The sequence below is a fragment of the Lepidothrix coronata genome, unplaced genomic scaffold (genome assembly GCF_001604755.1).
Source record: "Lepidothrix coronata isolate B3197 unplaced genomic scaffold, Lepidothrix_coronata-1.0 Scaffold62, whole genome shotgun sequence".
NCBI classification, from domain to species: Eukaryota; Metazoa; Chordata; class Aves; order Passeriformes; family Pipridae; genus Lepidothrix; species Lepidothrix coronata.
The window spans coordinates 3,193,827-3,212,521 of NW_016690242.1; the positions used below are offsets into that span (position 1 = coordinate 3,193,827).

The 18,695-nt window shown below is 42.7% G+C and overlaps 1 protein-coding gene and 1 long non-coding RNA gene across 7 annotated transcripts; one reads left to right on the forward strand and one right to left on the reverse strand.

Moving 5' to 3' along the window:
* The first annotated feature begins 533 nt into the window (after nucleotides 1-533).
* ASB4 (ankyrin repeat and SOCS box containing 4) lies at nucleotides 534-12,724 on the forward strand. Of its 3 annotated transcripts, XM_017817739.1 has the most exons (5): nucleotides 534-820; nucleotides 4,546-4,845; nucleotides 6,895-7,385; nucleotides 9,002-9,115; nucleotides 10,776-12,724. In XM_017817739.1, the coding sequence occupies exons 1-5, from the start codon at nucleotides 607-609 to the stop codon at nucleotides 10,962-10,964; spliced, it is 1,308 nt and encodes a 435-aa protein (XP_017673228.1). In that variant the 5' UTR covers nucleotides 534-606; the 3' UTR covers nucleotides 10,965-12,724. The 3 variants fall into 3 exon arrangements, 2 of the variants coding, with proteins under 2 accessions (XP_017673228.1, XP_017673230.1); XR_001875275.1 differs by lacking the exon at nucleotides 10,776-12,724 and having other exon boundaries at nucleotides 6,895-7,540; nucleotides 9,002-9,066; XM_017817741.1 differs by lacking the exon at nucleotides 10,776-12,724 and having other exon boundaries at nucleotides 6,895-7,423; nucleotides 9,002-9,036.
* Nucleotides 9,259-18,386, reverse strand: LOC108498711. Of its 4 annotated transcripts, XR_001875279.1 has the most exons (6): nucleotides 18,084-18,386; nucleotides 17,302-17,464; nucleotides 15,845-15,943; nucleotides 15,241-15,355; nucleotides 14,104-14,166; nucleotides 9,259-9,550 (listed from the first exon to the last, which is right to left on the reverse strand). It is a non-coding gene; the product is annotated as an uncharacterized LOC108498711 (long non-coding RNA). The 4 variants fall into 4 exon arrangements; XR_001875277.1 differs by lacking the exon at nucleotides 14,104-14,166 and having other exon boundaries at nucleotides 18,084-18,384; XR_001875278.1 differs by lacking the exons at nucleotides 9,259-9,550; nucleotides 14,104-14,166 and adding an exon at nucleotides 13,114-13,793 and having other exon boundaries at nucleotides 18,084-18,384.
* Between the last annotated feature and the right edge of the window lie 309 nt (nucleotides 18,387-18,695).

Here is an 18,695-nt window from a genome sequence, read left to right on the forward strand (position 1 = left end):
TCCCGCACCTCATAACATGTCTGTACAGCTCTGCAGCCCCCTCCTCCCAGCATTTCTCCTTACACTGTTTGTTACCCCTAAAACCAGCACCAGCATGCAGAATGCTGTCCGTAACAGTGAGTTATCTCCCACGGGAAGAGTCCCTTGGGAATTTTTTAAATTTTTTTTTTCTGAATTGCACTAGTTAAAAGGCATCTGCAGGCAGAGCATCACGTTCCATTGCAGCCAATAAATCAGCAATGGCAACTCTGAAAGGAAGTGCTTCTCTAGCAGAGAAACAACACCCAGGACTAGTGTCTTTTAATGTAAGCATTTGGCAGCAGCAGAAGGTAATCAGGTGGTTAATTAATGTGTATAAATCCCATGGAGATAACTTTTATTTTGCTTTTATTGCTAATGTCTCTGTGCTCACTTTCATCAAAGGAGTGTAGTGATATCTAAGAGTGGCATTTCGATGCCCAAAATGCTCCTCATATAAATAGAACAAGCAGATCAGCATGACTGAGTGATAAAATTACCTTCTGATCTTCAGAAACTTCAGCATGCAACTGTGCTATAGGGACTTCAGAGTAACCCTCTTCACAGCACAAACAGAGACATTTGGAAATGGATTTAAAGGAGACATACAGAGAGGGAGAGAATACAGAGGGGAAAATTACTCGAGCTGCAGCTCCTAAGTTGGTGAAAAAAGCTTTTCTTGAAGCCCTGAAGTCCAATGACTTTGAAACCCTGGAGGAGCTCTTGAGCCAAAAGAAAATAGATGTGGACACAGTGTTTGAAGTGGAAGATGAAAACCTGATTCTGGCATCCTACAAACAAGGTAAATGTGGCAGCATTCACCAGCCAGGAAGTAGAAGGGTTTGAGTGATTTTTGAGAAACTGTGGCTTTTTATCTCCTCTGAAGCTGCAGCATAAACTGATCCATAGGCAGTAATGTCTCAGTAGAGTCATATGGCTGTGGTTACGATAGTAGGGGAGCTTATCAGCTGTACCTGCTGGGTTTGATGGAAGGCAGGCCAGAGCCCAGCCTGAACATCCATGCTTCAGGGGTATCCAGAAAGAGGAGTCCTTTGCTATTTCCTTGCAGAGAACTCAGGTGCAAAACCAAGAATAGATACATGCAGGCTAAGTGGGGTGTATACATTACTTGCATGAACCCGTTCACATATACAGACTGTTCAGAAACATAAAATATTCCATGTCTTCCATTTTCAATTTACAGTAGCAGTAGAGTGAATTCTGCCTGGCTCAGGAAACCTAAGGAAATCCTGTGGACCTTGGAGGTTGCTGGATGGGAGGAGATTTATTTTTCCAACTGACAGAAAGTGAGGATGTGCTAGTTTATCAAAACAGAAAAATAATCTGGAAAAACCAGGAAAGACATCTGTTTCAGAGTGTAGAAAACCCAAACCAGTTCTCAGCCATACACTGACTGAGTTTCCAAAACCTTACAACTTAAAGCAATAAACCAAGTTTGCCGTTTGCTAAAATCAACACACTTCATGACCTACTTGCTAACAGACTCTCCGTGTGTATTTAGCAAACAGTAATGATCAGTCTCTGCCAGAAGTTAATCATATGTGGAGATAAACACCTCCAGTGCCAGTAGCACAGCAAATGCACTTTCTTTTCTGTGGCATAAAGAAGGGACAATATCCTTCCTCTACTCCTTTTCTTTGTTTACCTCTTATTTAATGATTGGCTCCTACTCTTTTGATTTCTTCAGAGTGAGGATGATGCAGTAATTATGCACTTCCCTTAGGGACAGGGTATGAACTAAGCCACACAGTGCTGAATGTATCTTAAAATACATCTTCTGTCCTCAGCAGGCTAAGATGCATTCTGGTTGTGGTTTAAGACTACAGGATTAGTGCATAGATTTTTATTTGTAGATCATTTAACTGTAAGCATTAACCTGTCTTTTTTGAAGAAGTCTCTCCTTTCTCCAAAAAGTAGAGAGGTAAATGCACAGCATGGCCTAAATCAGAGCAGTTTATCCACCTTGTCTGAAAGGCAAGAGGCACTCTATCAACACTCATGTAAATTTTACTTTTGTTTTGAATAGCAGATAACTGTGACATGAAAGAGGAATTTCCTTGAGGAGGAAGAGGGGAGAAAAATTCATCCCTACCACATCACAATTCAGGCAGTCTGAGCTTTGCCATAGCCCTAAGCGATGAAGTGGAAAATAGATGTCATGGGTGACAGAGTGTCTTTGCTTCCTCTCTTCCAAAGAGGCTGAGAGCTCTCAAAGACACTGACCTTTCTTGTACCATGGCTTTTACAAGTTTCTAACCAAAGAAACAGGTAAGCTGAATGAGGTCTCCCATGGAGCCCACATCTGCTTCCCGTTCAGTGCCTGGTCTCTGTCCCTCTGAGCTCAGAGATGTTTATGGGTTTGGGAAGAGGACATGGAAGATGCTCCTTAGGATATCGAGCACAGTTCACCTGCAGCAGCACAGGTGAAGGAAATTAACAGTAGTCTCAGGCAGGAAAACTGTGGCTATAAAAAGTGATAACTTGGCTTTTAAAGATCACTTTCCTGCTGTTAATATATAATTTATGGCTCACATCTGGCCAGAAATGTGAGACCCAGCTCTGTGTGGGATAAGCTGGCAGTACTCCAAAGCTCACTGGTAACAAGGGGGAATACTGTATGTGAATTTGGATAGGGAAGTGATTTAAGAAGCTTGCTCTGCTATATGCATAGACTTTGGGATGTAGCCCACCTACTCTGTGCCTGGTTTGAGGGCATATAATGAAAAGGTTGCCTTACCAGAGTTGCCAGTGTAATCTGCAGAGTCAGCAGGTTGAGTGTCCTCAGAGGACACTGTCACCCTGCTCGTGCACTCTGGTGTCTCAGAGCTGCCTGTTTTTGCTAGCTATTCACAGTGTGAGTTCCTTGAGGACTGGAGTTTGGTAGTCCCCAAAATTTGGTCCTAGAGTAGATGATGTCTGCGGTTTCTTCCCCCTATCTAAAAATATATTTGCAATTTAACTAGGAGGGAAGAAAAATATGAATCAGTTTCTCCCTGTCACCAGCACTTTGTTTCCTTTTTCCTTCTTTCATCTCTTTCTTTCCTCCTCATCTTCTTTCTATCTAATACAACAACCATGAATACTGTAAAAACTGTATCTATGTGACATTAAGGTTGAAAAACTACATAAAACTAGAGTCTAAAAAAGGAAGGTTTTAATTACTTTAACCTCATTATAGATCTTGAGTATTTTTTCTATATCTTTTGCATGATAACAGATTTCAACCAGGTGGTCACAGGATCACAGAATATGCAGAGCTGGAAAGGACTCACAAGGATCATCGAGTCCAACACTTAGCCCAAATGTCACACTATGTGCCTGAGAGCATCATCCAAACGCTTCTTGAACTCTGTCAGGCTTGGTGCTTTGACCACTTCCCTGGGGAGCCTGTTCCAGCATCCAACCACCCTCTGGGTGAAGAACCTCTTTCCAATATTCAACCTAAACCTCCCCTGACACTACTTCAGGCCATTTCCTCAGGTCCTGTCACTGGTCACCACAGAGAAGAGATCAGTCATCCAAGGAGAAGTAGATAAATCAAACCTAGAGAATTTTATAGGCACATTTTAGCTAAGATGCAGCTGCTGTATCTTAAAAAAAAAAAAAAAAAGGAAAGAAGTTTTAGATTTCTCCTGTCCTTCTGCACATTGTTATGGTCCTTTATTTTTTTTAAGCAAATGGTTATAGTTATCACTTCAGAGACTGTATCTATGCAGTCATTAAGCATGTAGTCCTATTTTGGGAACAAGTATTTCAGTGTTATTTGGTCTTACACTTGCTTGCAAGTAAATGAAACAAAACCAAAAAAAATTGTGAAATTTTCTGAGAAAAATTCAAACATTTTTGAGCCAAGTTTCATGCTAAAGTGTCACTGCTTCTATTTGGCTCTTCAACATAATTTACATTAGCATTCAATCTTCTCCCTCCATACTCCTCAGCGGGAGTAGTTGGCAGGAGGTCTCTGACACAGCTGCAGCTACATTGCCAGGGCTCATCTATTAGCAATGCATCCCTGGAGGTCTGAACCCAGCTTCTGACATGCAAGATCCTGCTATCTCCTACGCAGAAACAGTAGGATGAATTGTCTGTTGAGTCACCGTCCTAAGTAAATGCTGCCTTCTTAGTCTAATGCCACCTTCGTTCAGCTATTGGCAGGCTGAAGATCCCATTTCCCCCATATTTTTTAGGTGGTGGCATTTCAAACCCTTTAAGAATATTTTTTATTTAATCTACACAAGTCACAAAAAAATCTAATAGCTTATTTCAGATTGTGTCTATTCTATGGGAATCATCTCTCCAAAGGGCAGGCTATGCAGCACATACAGTAATAGTGCTTAATGAAAATGAAATTATGCCTGAGAGAATTTTGTGTGCACTAAGCTGGTGAAAATACAGCATATTACATCAAAACTCCAACCCTTCCTTCCCCTTCAATTATTCTCAGTAGGTGGATAGTCCAAAGAAAAGTGTTTGCCAAGGCCGGTAACATGTTTTCACTTTGTACAGGGTACTGGCTGCCTAGCTACAAATTAAAAATATCCTGGGCAACTGGACTTCATCTGGCTGTCATGTATGGACATCTGGAGAGTCTTTCAGTCCTCCTCAATCACAAAGCTACAGTCAACTGCCGGCCCAATGGAAAAGCTGCGATCCACATAGCCTGTGAAATGGCAAATGTCGAGTGTCTCAAGATCCTTTGCAACCACGGAGCTAAGCTGAACTGCTTTTCAATGAGTGGGCAGGCGCCCTTGCACTTCTGTACAACACGAGCCTCCATGCCTTGTGCCCAGCAGCTGATTTGGAGAGGTAAGGTAAAGCTCTGGAGTGTCTCTCATGGCATAGCCAGAGATGATGGGCATGGTCTGGGTTTTCTCTTGAGAGACAATTTCTCAAAGTACATGTGTATTTATCCCTTTCATTCACAGCTGACTTATGTCTTCATCTCAGACTCCTTTTCCCCATCTCTTTGATCTGAGAAAGTTTTTCCCATTCTATTTCCTCACACCATCTGTCTTTCCCTTTCCGTGGCCACAGATCCTTACTCCAAGATTGTTTTCCAGTTTGGTGCCTCTAGCCCACTGCCCAATCAGTCTATCAGCAGAAGAGCTCCTCTGAATCAAGGAGTTTCTATTTCTCTTGGCATTTTTTTCTGTTTTCTTCATCTAGGTTTAGTATTGAGCTATTGTCAGATGAATGGGCACTTCTCTTATTGTCTTTCTTGCTTGAATTTTCTTGATCTCAGTAAAATTCTTCTACTTGTTTTTAGATCTGGCCTTGAAAAACTGGATGCAGTTTTTCATACATCTCTTCATTTGTCAACAGCCAAACTCCTGCATCTATGCAGGGCTTGGAGAAAAAAAAGGCTATTATATAAGATTTTTGTTTTCCTGAAATCAGATATGTTACACTGATGGTTATCTGTAACAAATGAACCTATGCATAGACATAATTCCTCCATAAATATATTTGTCAGACACTATTTGCTTAACAGAAGGATGCTGACTTGGGACGTAGTAAAAGAAACACAAAAAAGATACAGCAAAATCAGGCAGTTCAAGTATTTAGTTACAAACAGAAAGACCCCCCTATTTATCACACTCTGCCATGGCAAATACAAATGCTTTTGGGCTTTTTTCTACATGTGTTGTTATTGAGGGCTTTTCCTGAGATGCAGAGTCCAAGTATGCTTTGTGGGCAAGGCAATCGTCAGTCATAAATGAATAACAACATTATTTTTCTTCTGCTGGAAAAAATACATATTATTTTCTTTGGTAGAAAGGAAAATAAATGCTGCCAGTTGTATCCTGCCCAAAGCAAACAGTCCTGACAGCAGGAGTTGAATTTGCTATGATAGAAAAGCTTAAAAGTCAAATGTACTCTTATGAAACACATCATAGAATGAATGCAAGTGAAAGGATGGATTCTGTAGGCTTTCTCCACCCACCCATCTGCAACAGTATAATAGTACTTTACAAGCCACCCTTCCTCCCAAAGCACTCAGTAAACTCAAATCTCCATATGAGCTAAGTGTTGGGACTCCAAAAAAGATGGAAAAGGTCTGGAGCAGAATATGTCAGGTGTGCACATTGACACAGCAGCACCCCCCAACAGCCAAAGCCAGGGTTTCTTTTGCCCCTGGTACCAAAGTTCCCAAGATGCATCTTCCACCTGCCATTTCCACTCAGTGGTGTCACACGAGATCCATTCAGGTCATTGCTGTTTGACCCCCTCTGGCTGGGGTGACTTGCTAGCCAAGCAGTGCTGACCCCGTGTTCGGTTACCACCTCCAAACTCAAACTGCAGATGCTCTCTCAGGGACATCGAACACGACTAACACTCGACATGGCTTAATAACATTAGCACTCAAGTTTTCCAGCTCAGAGGTAGTTTCTGACTCTGCTTCCTCCCTCGCAATCTTTGCACCTCGGTCTTAGTTGTGAGGGGCCGGGGCCGCCTCTCTGCTCGGCAGATGGTGCTGTTGCTTCAGCTGCAGCAGCCGCTGGGCACAAGCGGGGCCGTCGGACCCGATCCTTTCTCCTGCAGTTTTTAATTTGTAGGGAAAAGCATTTTACACAGAGATTTGGGCCTTCTGCTGCTCCAAAATAGAGTGTTCGGATAAGGTCTTCTTCCGGCTCAGGGCCAGGCTATCACATCTGAAGCTGGATCCAAGAATCTGAAGTTACTCCTTGGGGGCTTAAGAGACGAACAATCCATGGTATTTGCATTTTCATATGTGTCATTCATGCCAGTTACCCACCGTAACCTTCTCCTTGGGAATGAGGGCTCAGTCAGCGAGATGGCCAAAGGAGCATTTCATTACCTTAACTTTTTCCCCCCATCATCTTTTGCTGGCAGGAGCAAATGTGAACATAAGAACAAACAACAAAGATGAGGAGACTCCTCTGCACGTCGTCGCACGTTTGGGTGTCCCAGAGCTCGTGGCCTTTTACGTGGAACAAGGGGCACACATTGATGCTCTCAATGCCTATATGGAGACTCCCCTGGCCTGTGCAGCCTATTGGGCCCTTCACTATAAGGATCAGATATACAGCCAGGATCACCACCTCATCTGCCGGATGCTCTTAGACTATAAAGCTGAAGTGAATGCTCGTGATGAGGATTTCAAATCACCGCTCCACAAAGCTGCCTGGAACTGTGATCATGTCCTTCTGCATATGCTGCTGGAGGCAGGAGCAGAAGCAAATATCATGGATGTCAATGGCTGTGCACCCCTACAGTATATCATAAAAGTGACATCTGTGCGGCCAGCTGCTCAGCCAGACATCTGCTACCAGCTGCTACTGAATCATGGAGCAGCTAGGATATATCCTCTGCAATTCCATAAGGTTAAGGATGCCTTTGTACGGTAGCGATATGGAGAGAGGTGATGTCTTGAACAGGAATGGGATGAGAGACATAAACTTTGGGGTTTGGTGGTATCTGGATTTACTGGAGTCCTGTCAATGTCTGAAACATTGTGAACTGACCTATTATAAGAGTGGTATGATTTAACTGAAATGAAATTACAGTTACCCATACCAGAAACCAGATGCAGATCCCATTTTTGCTCTTAACCAACCTGAAATACCAAACTCTAAATGCCAGTTCAAGCCTAATTTTTCCAGAGCAGATTCACCTTCTCATTTCAGAAAACTTATATCCCTTTGTCAAACCTGGCTTCATACAGGCTTAACTGAGTTATACAAAATGCATATTTCATGTCTCTACCAAAGATTAGAGATGAAACCACTTGATTCAGTTTGTCACGTCTGACCTTTTAAAATCTATTCAAGTCTATTCAAAATTAAATATATCTCAATAAAGCTTTGGATTATTCCCAGGAAATGTGAGAATTAAAGGGAAATGCTGGCTCTGGGCTCATAGGTGACTAAAACAAAAAAAAAATTACAAGATCTCTCCTGAAAAGTTTTTAAATGTCTGCAAAACCCAAGGAAGTGACAGAAGTACCTAACAGTCTTAATATACTAGACAGCCAAGTAAGCTTGCTGTAGTCAGGACTTATTCTCTCTCACCCAATGCCCTGAGCAACATTTTGCGGTTCCTCCACTGTAGATAGAAAGTTTTAACAAGCCAAGGAACCAGAAGCCTTTGAATAAAATGCTAAACTTTTGGTTGTGCCCTCTTGAACCCAGGATGAGTGGGCCCTGTCTGTAACAGAACAATGCTCTCCTAGAGCTCATTTGAGAGCCAGGTCTGGGGTCTCCTCTTCCTGCCTCTGCCTTTCTCCTGTTGCATGAATTGTGTGTCTCTTCCAAACCAACATTTGCCCATCTATAAAAAATGTAGGATGATATTTATCCCAGAGGGATGTTTTGCAGTTTTGTTTGTGAAATCTGGTGACTCTGTGGGACAAAATTGGGTGAATGCAAAGTGTGATTCCTTACTGGTGAGTGATAATAGACTTTGGATTTTTTCCCTATTGAGCTAAAGTTACTGGGCAGAACAGTTGTCTCAGGGGCCTTGTGTGGCTTGAAAACCTTACTTCTGACCTGTGTTATCTCCTGGTCTTTTAAATTTTGCTGTAGCAATGCATTTTTGATTAATATGAAGGGATTTTATTGCGTTCCTGTGCTGCATGACCTGGAGCAAGGACTCTGTGCATGGCTTTGCCTGGTGTTAAGTCACTCAGCCCAGCTATGAACAAGTTATCTCTAGATTTGGGTGCTAAAACCCACCCCAGCTAGACTGCTCCGGAGATCTAAGCCAGTACTTCTGTATGGTGTTAAACTGGGATATGCACACCTCCACTAGGGACTAGCCTGGGGTTTCTTGCTGAACTTGTGCTGAATAGTGTAGAAGGGCCTTGTGTCTTTGCGTCTCCAACCTTATCCTCTCATAATTCTTTGGCTGTGTCTGTCTCAGTTCGTTGCACAGTGCCAAGCATCCAAGCTAGCCCCAGCTTCTTGGTGGTACTTATGGTCTCCATGCATCCTGCCTGCAGGTGCTACAAGCCTGTCATTCCCATCCTAGAGCTGTGGAGGTCGTTGTCAATTCCTATGAACATATCAAATCGACATCTAAGTGGAAAGCAGCCATACCTGAGGATGTCTTTGAGGTAAGCTCTCAATGATTTGTAACTGAGTAAAATCCAAGCTCATTATTTGCGTAACTCGTATCCAAACATAGGAAAGAAATAATGCTTTTGAAAGAGAAGAACATCTCAGAGGATTTGGGACTTCCCCATTTAATATCGCTCATTTGACAAAAGCATATAATTCACTGAAAAAAAGACATATTTTTGAGAAATTTTCATTGCAACATTATCCTTTGGAGGACCCCCTGTCAGTGGTGCTGCAGAAGCTCAGATGTCCCTGTATTCAGCAAGTGAAAAGATTCTGGCTTTATTGGTGTTTCTTCAGATTTGTCAACGTATATATTTATATATTTTTTAGGTCAGCAAATATTTTAAAAGTGCCATATAACATGAGTATGGTTATGCATCTTTAGGTTCTGTTGCATGGGTCAGGTTTCTGTGAACAGAATGGCATAGCTGAAAATGCAAGGAGAATTTAAATTAAAAGTAAGTGATTAAAAGAGGAAAAAATGTGTCAAAAGGCAAAATTGTGGGACAAGTTACATGCTTTTACATAATTATCCCTTTAATTCAGAAATCCTCATAGTCCAAATATTCCAGTTTACAGCTAGGTTATTTGTTAATACTGGACTTTTCCAAAATTTTAAAATCAGTGCTGAAATGCAGTAATATCTGCTATACATTGTCAGTAGGTTTAGGAACTCCATCTGTATTATAAAGAAGAATTATATTGCCAGAGAAACTGTGAGATTTTGTTGGGGTCAGATTTGTTCAGAAAAAAAAAAATCATTTTAGTGAAAACAAAATTAAAAGTTAAAGGTATTTTTTCACCTTAATAACAGCAGCAACAACAATAATAATAACAGTAAAAATTTTTATTCGAACAAAAATATTAATCTGAAATTTTGGGACATTCTTATTTGGAAAAGGTCACAGTTGTTCTGTTTCTTTGTTGAGGTTTTAATTTTTGTTGTCAAAGCTGAACTTAACATGAAATTGAAGAAAAACTTTTGTTGACACAAATGCATACTTTACTGTACATAAAGCGTAACCTGAAAATAGGTGTAACCAGGTCTATCAAGTAACAAGATTACAAAATAAGGTCAAGTCACATGTAGTCACATGTATTTACCATTTGCTTTGGGGTTTTTTGATGTTATTTGTAAGCATCTGCACTTTTCTGCTCATGGGGATGCAATTTCATATATTCTAGAAGGCCGCTGGAGTGATAAGACCAAAACTACTCTGCTGTTTACAGCCCCAGTGAACTCACCAATACCACTGGCACTGTGCTGCCTCACTGCCCCGTGGTGAGGTTTAGAGGATTAACTCACCCATGTGCTCTGACCCTGGGCACCCTACAGGGTCTGTTCAGTCCAAGACTTACACCACAGAGGAACACCCTCCTCAAAATGATGGATAAGGCATATCAAACCTGCAGACCAAACCTAAATATTTCATCACTGTCTTTCACTTAACACTAAATATCTGAGGCAAGCATAAGAATTTTGTGCAGGTATTTTGGCTAAATGAAGTCCCTGGTTCTTGATGTGCCTTCAAGCGACAAGATGGCAGGCTGTGCTTTTGACCTTGTTCTGCCAAGGGCTACATGTGGGCAGGGGAAAGGGGAGGAAGAAAAACACCCTCATTGCCCTAAAACACGTTTGTGGCTTTTTTACAGCGGCACCAGGATTTCTATGACTCTCTGTTCACCGTGTGCAGCAATTCCCCACGGTCACTCATGCATTTGTGCAGATGTGCAATTCGGGCAATACTGTCAGAAAGGTGCCATCGGGGAGTGCCCTTGCTCTCCATCCCTCTGCCCATAAAGAAGTACTTGCTGCTGGAACCAGAAGGAATCATCTACTGAGCTGCCATAGAGCGGACATTGGTTTCTCCTTTCCCGGATCCATATGCCTGTGCAGGGTCCTGGAGCTCCAGACACAATCCTGACACAGCCCTCTGCGTGTGTCCATTTGCAAGCCAGCCTGAAGCTGGGCTGGGATTTACCAGCTCTCCTTGGAGCTGCTTTCTTTCCCTATGCCAAGAAATCACAGCTGCAGCTGCAGTTTGCACTGGGGAGGCAGAGCTGGAAAGGGCCCCTGCTGCAAACACACATGGGCACATACTGCCATGCTTTGTTTAGCCTAGCTTAAACGATGCTGCTGCTTCCTTCAGTATTTATTCCACTGCCTGCTAGATAGCATTAGATTCAATCTGTACAACTTTTGATACTGTTTCACTATAATCTTCTTCAGCTGTCCTTTTGGGAGTAAAAGAAAGGATACTGTCAAAAAATAGGACATTTATTAGAGTCACAGAAATGTTTTCCCAGAAAGAAATGGGCAAAGTGCTTTAAATTGTGACCACAGACAGGTTTTCAGTAGTTTCTGTATATTCCTGTTGATTGAGTCTCAATTCAATGTTAATTCACTGTTCACTACACCTGTCTGTTTCTTATAAAGCTTTGTCATAATTGTATCCTTTTTAATTGTAAGAAATTTTTCCTTTATCAATCACAGTATGTAAACAGGATTGAATTGTTCAGCCCTGGAATTTTTGTACTTTGATATTCAAGCCCAGGTAGCTTTTAGCATGTAGTGTCTCTGTTTATACTCTCATTGTGACCAATGATAAATTCATATCCCGGTGTCAAGAAAGTCAGGTAGAAAAGACTTGCCCCTGCAACCTGCGCAGCTGTACTTATGCCCATCACTATATCTCTCAGGATGGTGTTGGATATGGTCTGGGAAGAATATGAATCGTTCTCTTCATTGACTATAAAATTAACCAAGCCTGCTAGCATGCTCTGCACCTCAGTTTTGGCAGCTAAGTGCAGGTGAGAGGAATCCCACCTTAACCAAAAGGTGTTTTGAAGATGAAGATATGTTTGCTGGGCTGTTACAGACCTGCCAATCCCCCTGATCTGAAGACCCTGTGCTTTTGGACCTGACAGCACTGATTTCCTTTACTTCTGGCTGAGCTGCTTTCTCCAGTCCAGAGGATAAAATGCAGGGCAGTGACAGTTTACACAGCAAGTATCCCACAGCAAGGGCAAGTGTGTGATCTGACCTACAGCTAAACTCCATTTTTCTTCCCTTTTTTAGTCAGATGCAATCCATCTGGGCTGTTTCACTTTTTTTAGACCCTGGCAATTCTGGGCTCTGTGAAGAAGGAGGGGAGCTGTGCCCACCATTGGGAGCCAGTAACTCCTGACTTCTCATTGCACCTCTGACTGTGAAGCTGTCAGTCCTCATTGCTATCACTATGTCTTTGCGAGAGGCCCAGCCAAACAGGAGCAGCCAAGCTGTTCAAGTGTCTCTGTGTCTCACAAAATGGCAATAACAGCATTTGAAGAAATGTGCAGATTATTTAGTGTTACAAATTGCTTCTCTTTCCTTTCGTCTCAGTTTTCATTAATTAAAGCTTGTATGCTGTGTTAGGAGAACATCCAATTCATGGGTCTGCCTATGTTTAGCTAGACAGCAATGAAGATTGCTATTTAGGAGTTTCCAATTCCAATAAGGAATTTCAAAGCCAACACAGACGATGAGTAAATGCTTTCTTATGTGGATAAAACTGTAATATAGGTCCCTGTACGTCAATAAACTGATGAGAGATTTCCTTACAGCTGCAGAGACATGTCTGTCAGAGATATTACAGTAGTTTACCACTACAGTAGTTTACTGGGCAGAATGATCAGCATCTGGGGCAGGTTGTCTATTGAAAAATCTGCTTGAGTTACCTCCAGGTCAATGGGATCCAATGAATTCTGCACTGAGGAAAACCAGTGAATTTGAAAGGATAAAAGGTTATCTAAACCCACTGCTTTTCTAGGTGATGTATCTATCTAAGTCAGGCATGAGGGAGAAGATTTGCCAACTGGTCAAGGTAAGAAAGCATTTGTTGCTTTCTAACAGTCTGACAATGGGGCAAGATGGGCAGTCCAGAAGAGACAGATGGAGGTACATGATTTTATTGGGAATGCGTCCCCATGCTGGCTGCTTCTGAATTCTGCCTCTGGAAGAGAGATGTTTAAGGCAGAACAATAGCACTGTTTTCTGACCTGTCTTAGCCAGGACTCTCTTGCTGAGAGGGAAATAAAAAGGCTGTCACTAGTGTTCCTAAATTCCCTCTGATCCTCCCCTTCTGTAGCGAACATGCTTAATTTTTATTCTGTGGGCACCCAGGCTCACTTCCAAGCTTTGTACCAAGCAGGTGCCAGATTATAGCCGTTGTGGTATCTGACAGAGAGCACAGTGGGATCAGTCTGATTATAGTCATAGGAATTTGCAAGCTGTTAAAAACACTGGAGAATATCCCAGTCACAGAAAAAAATGTCCTGATTGATGCACTTTAATTGCTTCTGTTGTTGAAGTTAGGAAGACCAAGAGTAAGCAAACCTTAGTATTTGTTAGTATTTTTAGCATTTTTTTCCTCAATTGCTGTACTCTATTCCTACACACCGGATGGAGTAGCTCATGAGAGGAGTGGGAATACCTGATATTAAGATCATCTTTTATTAAATTCATGGGATACACAGTCTTATTATTATGACTTAGTGGAGATGTCTTGAAATTTCATACTGCCATAGAATTCCTGATCATGCTTTTATGTTTTCAAAGCTGCATCAGACTGGATGGTTGCACATGGAAATAATGAGAGACCTCTACACCACATGTTTGAGCACAGTCATGACCTAAAAGGACAGAAAAATGTTTTCAGGGTTTTTTGGTATCTTCTGTGAAATGAGAAGATTGCTTTTTGCCATTGGGCTTCCCAGTAGAGATGTAGCCATGTTTGAAACATTTCCACTGCATTCCACAGCCTATTAGAATATTTAAAGCACAGATGGGCACAAAGAATGAACTACACTTCCTATTGGCGGCTCTTTCCCACAGCTCCCTTAATGACTTCTCAATGGATAACATTGAGATTCTAGGGTTTGGTTCTCATGCTTTTCTGGGAGGTGTTCTCAAGCCACATGCATTGCGGACAAAAAAAGTTACCCCTTCTATGACTGTAGGGACACTCTGAGTGTGTTTGTGGGCCAGTGCAGAGCCATAACTCAGCTGCTCATAGAAATATGGACATCCTCTTTGTAAAGTGCTCTTGCAATAATTTTAAACTTAGCTGCTCATAGAAATATGGACATCCTCTTTGTAAAGTGCTCTTGCAATAATTTTAAACTTAGTTCCTGATGCCCTATTGGATTCAGGTTGACTCAAAACTCCAGTAATTTGTTTGTGGAAAGTCCCTAAGTGAAACTGAAGTCTAACAGCATTCAGGACTGTATTTCCCTGCAAAAGCTTTAAATGTCTATTCATACTTAAAATAGACACTGGGACAATGAGTCCAAAAGAGGTTGGCTGATTTAGCTCTCCAACATTGCTGCCTGTCCTGCCAACAAGAGGAGGATCCAGAGCCTGCAGAGCATCATCTCAGGACATTGGAAGAGAAAGCAGTAAATGTTGACCAGTTCCTGCTCAGCCTTCAGCCAACATTTTTAAAACTTTCACTATTTGTCCTTGAGACAGTCTAGTTTCCCAGTGCTGCTGTTGGCAGTGGAATTAAGACCAGAAGGTTGCACAAGGCTGAAAGATGTGCTAAGTAGATCTTCTCTCCAGAAAGGGGGCTTTGGATAAGTATCAACAGTTGTTCCGCATACAGAGTGGTCCTAGAACATGATACCAGTTTTGTTGATATGTTCATTACCGGTGACTTAAAAATCAGTGTCACCCACCTCTACTCCAAAAACAAGCTTCCTGATCAGAATGGCTGAATGGTAGCAATACTCAGCCTCAGGACCTTCAGCACAAGGGGATGCTGCTTCCACATCCCTTGCTTTTCTCATAATGGACTGCATGAAAATGAGTTTGCCTTATAAAGAGGAAAAGGTTCAAAGCCCAAAGCAAAATATAGGGCATTAGGCCACCTGGCACAGGCAGCCAGGACTTCATGTCTTTCTGTCCTTAGCATTTGCAAAGCCAGCAGAGAAAGGGGTTGGGTTGTCTGTGTCCCTTTTCATGCTGTTGTATGGCATTGTCACTAGGGCTCTGTGGAGGATGATGAGGCTGTCTGCATCATCTTGTAAGGATTTGGACCAAGCCTCGTGACTACATGAAAGCAGAATGGTGTTGTAATACCTGTTTTGATTCTGGCAGCTCTCCATGGGTCTGTGCACACATTGGCAGGTGTGAGGAGACCTCCCAGTCAAAATCTTTGACCTGGTTTCAGTTGGAGTTTTCAACACAAATCAAGCTGAAACAAATAAGTTCCCATAAGTGTTTTGGCATCAATGAAATTTTACTTATTCACAGACACTTACCATCTTGAAAAAGCATCTCCTATCTTCCCATGGGGCAATATCTTACAGCATATACACCAGTTTTGACAGAATCAAGTTAACTGTTGTGAACATGAATTTATACAAATCTCCCAGGCTGAGCAAGACTGACTGTTTTTGTAAAATGCCAGGAACAAAAATATTAAGCAGCAGGGGAAAAGTTCTGGTCGAACATGAAAGGTGGCAGCTTTACTTTTATCTTCCAGCACTGCTGGATCTATTAAAATGTTCACAGGGACTCAGCTCATTTGTATTTGAGGAACGTCCTTTGAAAGCACACTAATGCTTCTGGCAGCAGATTTTGCTCATGGGACAAATACCTTTAAATTAAACATACAAGAGTTCAGTCTTCAAGATTGAAAGGAAGATTGAAACAGTTTGGGGTGGCCTATGCTATTATGTACCTTTATTAAACTCTGAGAAGCCAAAGAGGCATGACAGGTTTTCAAGGTGCTGGAAGGTTTGCAGGGCTCTTGAAGGGCTGCTGTTGCTTTTCTGAAACACTACAAGATACAGATGGGTCAGATGCAGCAATATTTCCATTTACTTTCAGGATATGGCAGTAGAATTTCCCTGTAATCCCTAGGGTTTGCACTTCTACTAAATGATAGTGCAGAACATGCTATTAGCAGAGATGCCAAAGCCTAGCTAGTGTCTGACACCTTAACCTCCCCAAGAATTATATTAAAGTAGTGAAAGATCCACCACAGGCTCTATTTGTAGAACGGCAGGGACCTCTTGTACAGCAGACAAGTGGGTCAGAAAAGATTGCTATATACAGCAACTGTCAGATGAAATCAGTTGGCTGCTCAGAAATTTGTTTCTTACTATTTCTGCAAATGCATCTCAAGCTTCCTAAGACACAAAGTGGAAAGAGATGGTGAATATCATGCATTCCAATGACCTGTTTGATTTTAATACACAGTTAACATTTTCTTAGCATGTGGCAGCTGTGAGTTGACCTTTACCTTGCACAGGCACCCTATGGAATGCTGCTAAATTACAATTAAGGCATTCGAAATGAGGACATCAGGGCATGTGATGATTTTTACACCACTGATGAACCGTTCAGTTTTGTTCTTTCAGGCTGGCGCTGACTAGCAATGCTGGTATCGGCCTTTTGCCTAGTGCCAGAATCACACCGTGCTTTAGCTTCATAACAGTGCAGTTGGTGTGGCTGCTCAGGCTGTTGACACTGCAATTGGCGCTGAGTTATTTTATGCCAATAGTGACTGTACGTGTGGAGTTGCACTACCTCAGTATAGCTGTAAGCTTGCTGGTTATTTGTGGGAAGGAAGGGGTTTGAATCCAGACAATTCTGGTTGAGAATAGGGATCTTTAACTATTTCTAATAACCCTACAAAAATCACTAATTGGTTAGAGACTAAGAATATATCACAGCTAAGGTCTGAGGAAGAAGGTGCAGGAACAAAAGAGCAGGAATACACACAGAAAGTCTAAAACAATGCACTATAAAAGAGCGGACAGAACTGTGTGCCTTATAAATATATGGCCATTGGTTCACACAGTATGAAAACACAGACATTGCTGCAGGACAGGGTAGTGCCTAAGCTGGCTACAAGCACACAGCATTCTGGAAAGCACTGGCAAAGAGACATCACTGCAGTCAGAGCAAAGCCATTTCATTGCAAAAAGTAATATTTTAACATTCATGCAGAGAAAAACTGTCCCTAAAGACCCAGTGACAGCAAAGTCCACTGAATTACACCTACATCCCAAAGGCTGAGCCAACCCTTTTGTGAGTCTATCCTGCTGTTTTCAAGTTTACTTCTGGGGAAAAGGTGTGCAGCTGTCCTGAACTCAAGGGCACTCCGTCAGCCTGTGTCCATGGTGACCATACCTTGTGGTGCCAGCAGCTCAGAACGATACCTTGCTGGAAATTTGGACTTCAGTTTGTCATCTGGGTCCATTTCTCCCACAGTCCTGACCTTCCCTTCACTGAGGGTCTTTCAAGTGTCTCGATAAACCTGAGAGAGTTGCCATGCACATTTGAAGGTGAAGTTCTACAGCAAATTAGAAAAAGAATAAAAGAAATTAAATGCAAAACAAGACAATTAAACACTGTTTACTTAACAATGAGAATCAGCACTTTGAGGGCTGTGAACTGTGACTTGTGATACTTGAACGTTATTATACCACAAGACTCCATTTGGTCACAATTAGTGTTCCTGTATGCCCTTCCCCCTCAGGCATACTCAAAGGCCTGTTCCTGGCACAAAGGATTCCTAAGCCACCAGTGTGGGCTGCAGATGCTCTGTGGAGAGCAGATTCCCACTGCAGTGACTGCAAGTTCAAGGTAAACCCAAGCATTTTCTCCTGCACTTGTCCTCAGGGGCAGCTGAGGACTCTCAGGGGAACCTTAACAGTGGGCAAATAAACAGATACATATACAACCCCAGCCCAGGCAAACATGTGGCTTTAGCAAGCTTGGATGGAGGCATCCAAGAGACCCTGACTCAGCTGCAGAGAGCTGGATCACAGAGGTCTCTGTAACCCAGTTCTCTCCTACTTTTCTTTCCAGCTGTTTGAAGCTCCACTGGTACCTGACATGTTGTGCTGTGGCCATCACGGTCCCCTCTTGCGAGGCACCTGACACAGCACCTCCGTGCTTTTCAGACGTACCTGAGTTACACACTTGGTGTCCCCTTAAGCTTTGACAGGGATTGCATCCTACCTGTAGAAGATCAAGAAGGAGGACTCCTTTGTCAGCTGACTGGGGCACACTATCCGCTGTTGCCTGGCCATGCTGTGAGTGTGAGAGGGTTTGATATCAAATGGCACTGAGTTCTGCCTGGTTGCTGGCACCAGCCTGAGCACAGGGAGAGCTGCCCTTTCCAACATGGGGCAGGGAGAGGGGCAGAGAGGCAGCCCTGGCTGCCCTTCAGTTTCAGGTGACCTGGGTGCACTGGTGAGATGGTAGGGAAGTGGCTTCAGGCAGGCAGGAGCAAACTGCAGGCAGCACCTGGAACAGACAAATATGGGCTTGGACTTTGATGCAGCTCCTTCCAGCAGCCTGGAAAAGGAGGGAGAGCAGTGGCGTGACCAGCCTGGGCGGCTCTTGCTGACTCGACATAAACATGTTTTTAAGCTCCTGGTGCAGCCAGCAGGGAACAAACTGTCCCAGTAGGTTCCCTGCTTCTGGCTCAGGAGGCTGCCAGAACAACGCCCAGAGGCACCACTGCTACCCGTGGCCTCCAGTCCTGGCTGAAGCAGGCTGTGCTGTATACTCAGTGT

Coding starts and splice junctions, on each gene's coding strand:
- ASB4 (XM_017817739.1), top strand. CDS start 607: ATGGATTTAAAGGAGACATACAGAGAGGGAGAGAATACAGAGGGGAAA. Junction 4,846..6,894: donor CCAGCAGCTGATTTGGAGAG/GTAAGGTAAAGC, acceptor TTTTGCTGGCAG/GAGCAAATGTGAACATAAGA. Junction 9,116..10,775: donor TACCTGAGGATGTCTTTGAG/GTAAGCTCTCAA, acceptor GCTTTTTTACAG/CGGCACCAGGATTTCTATGA.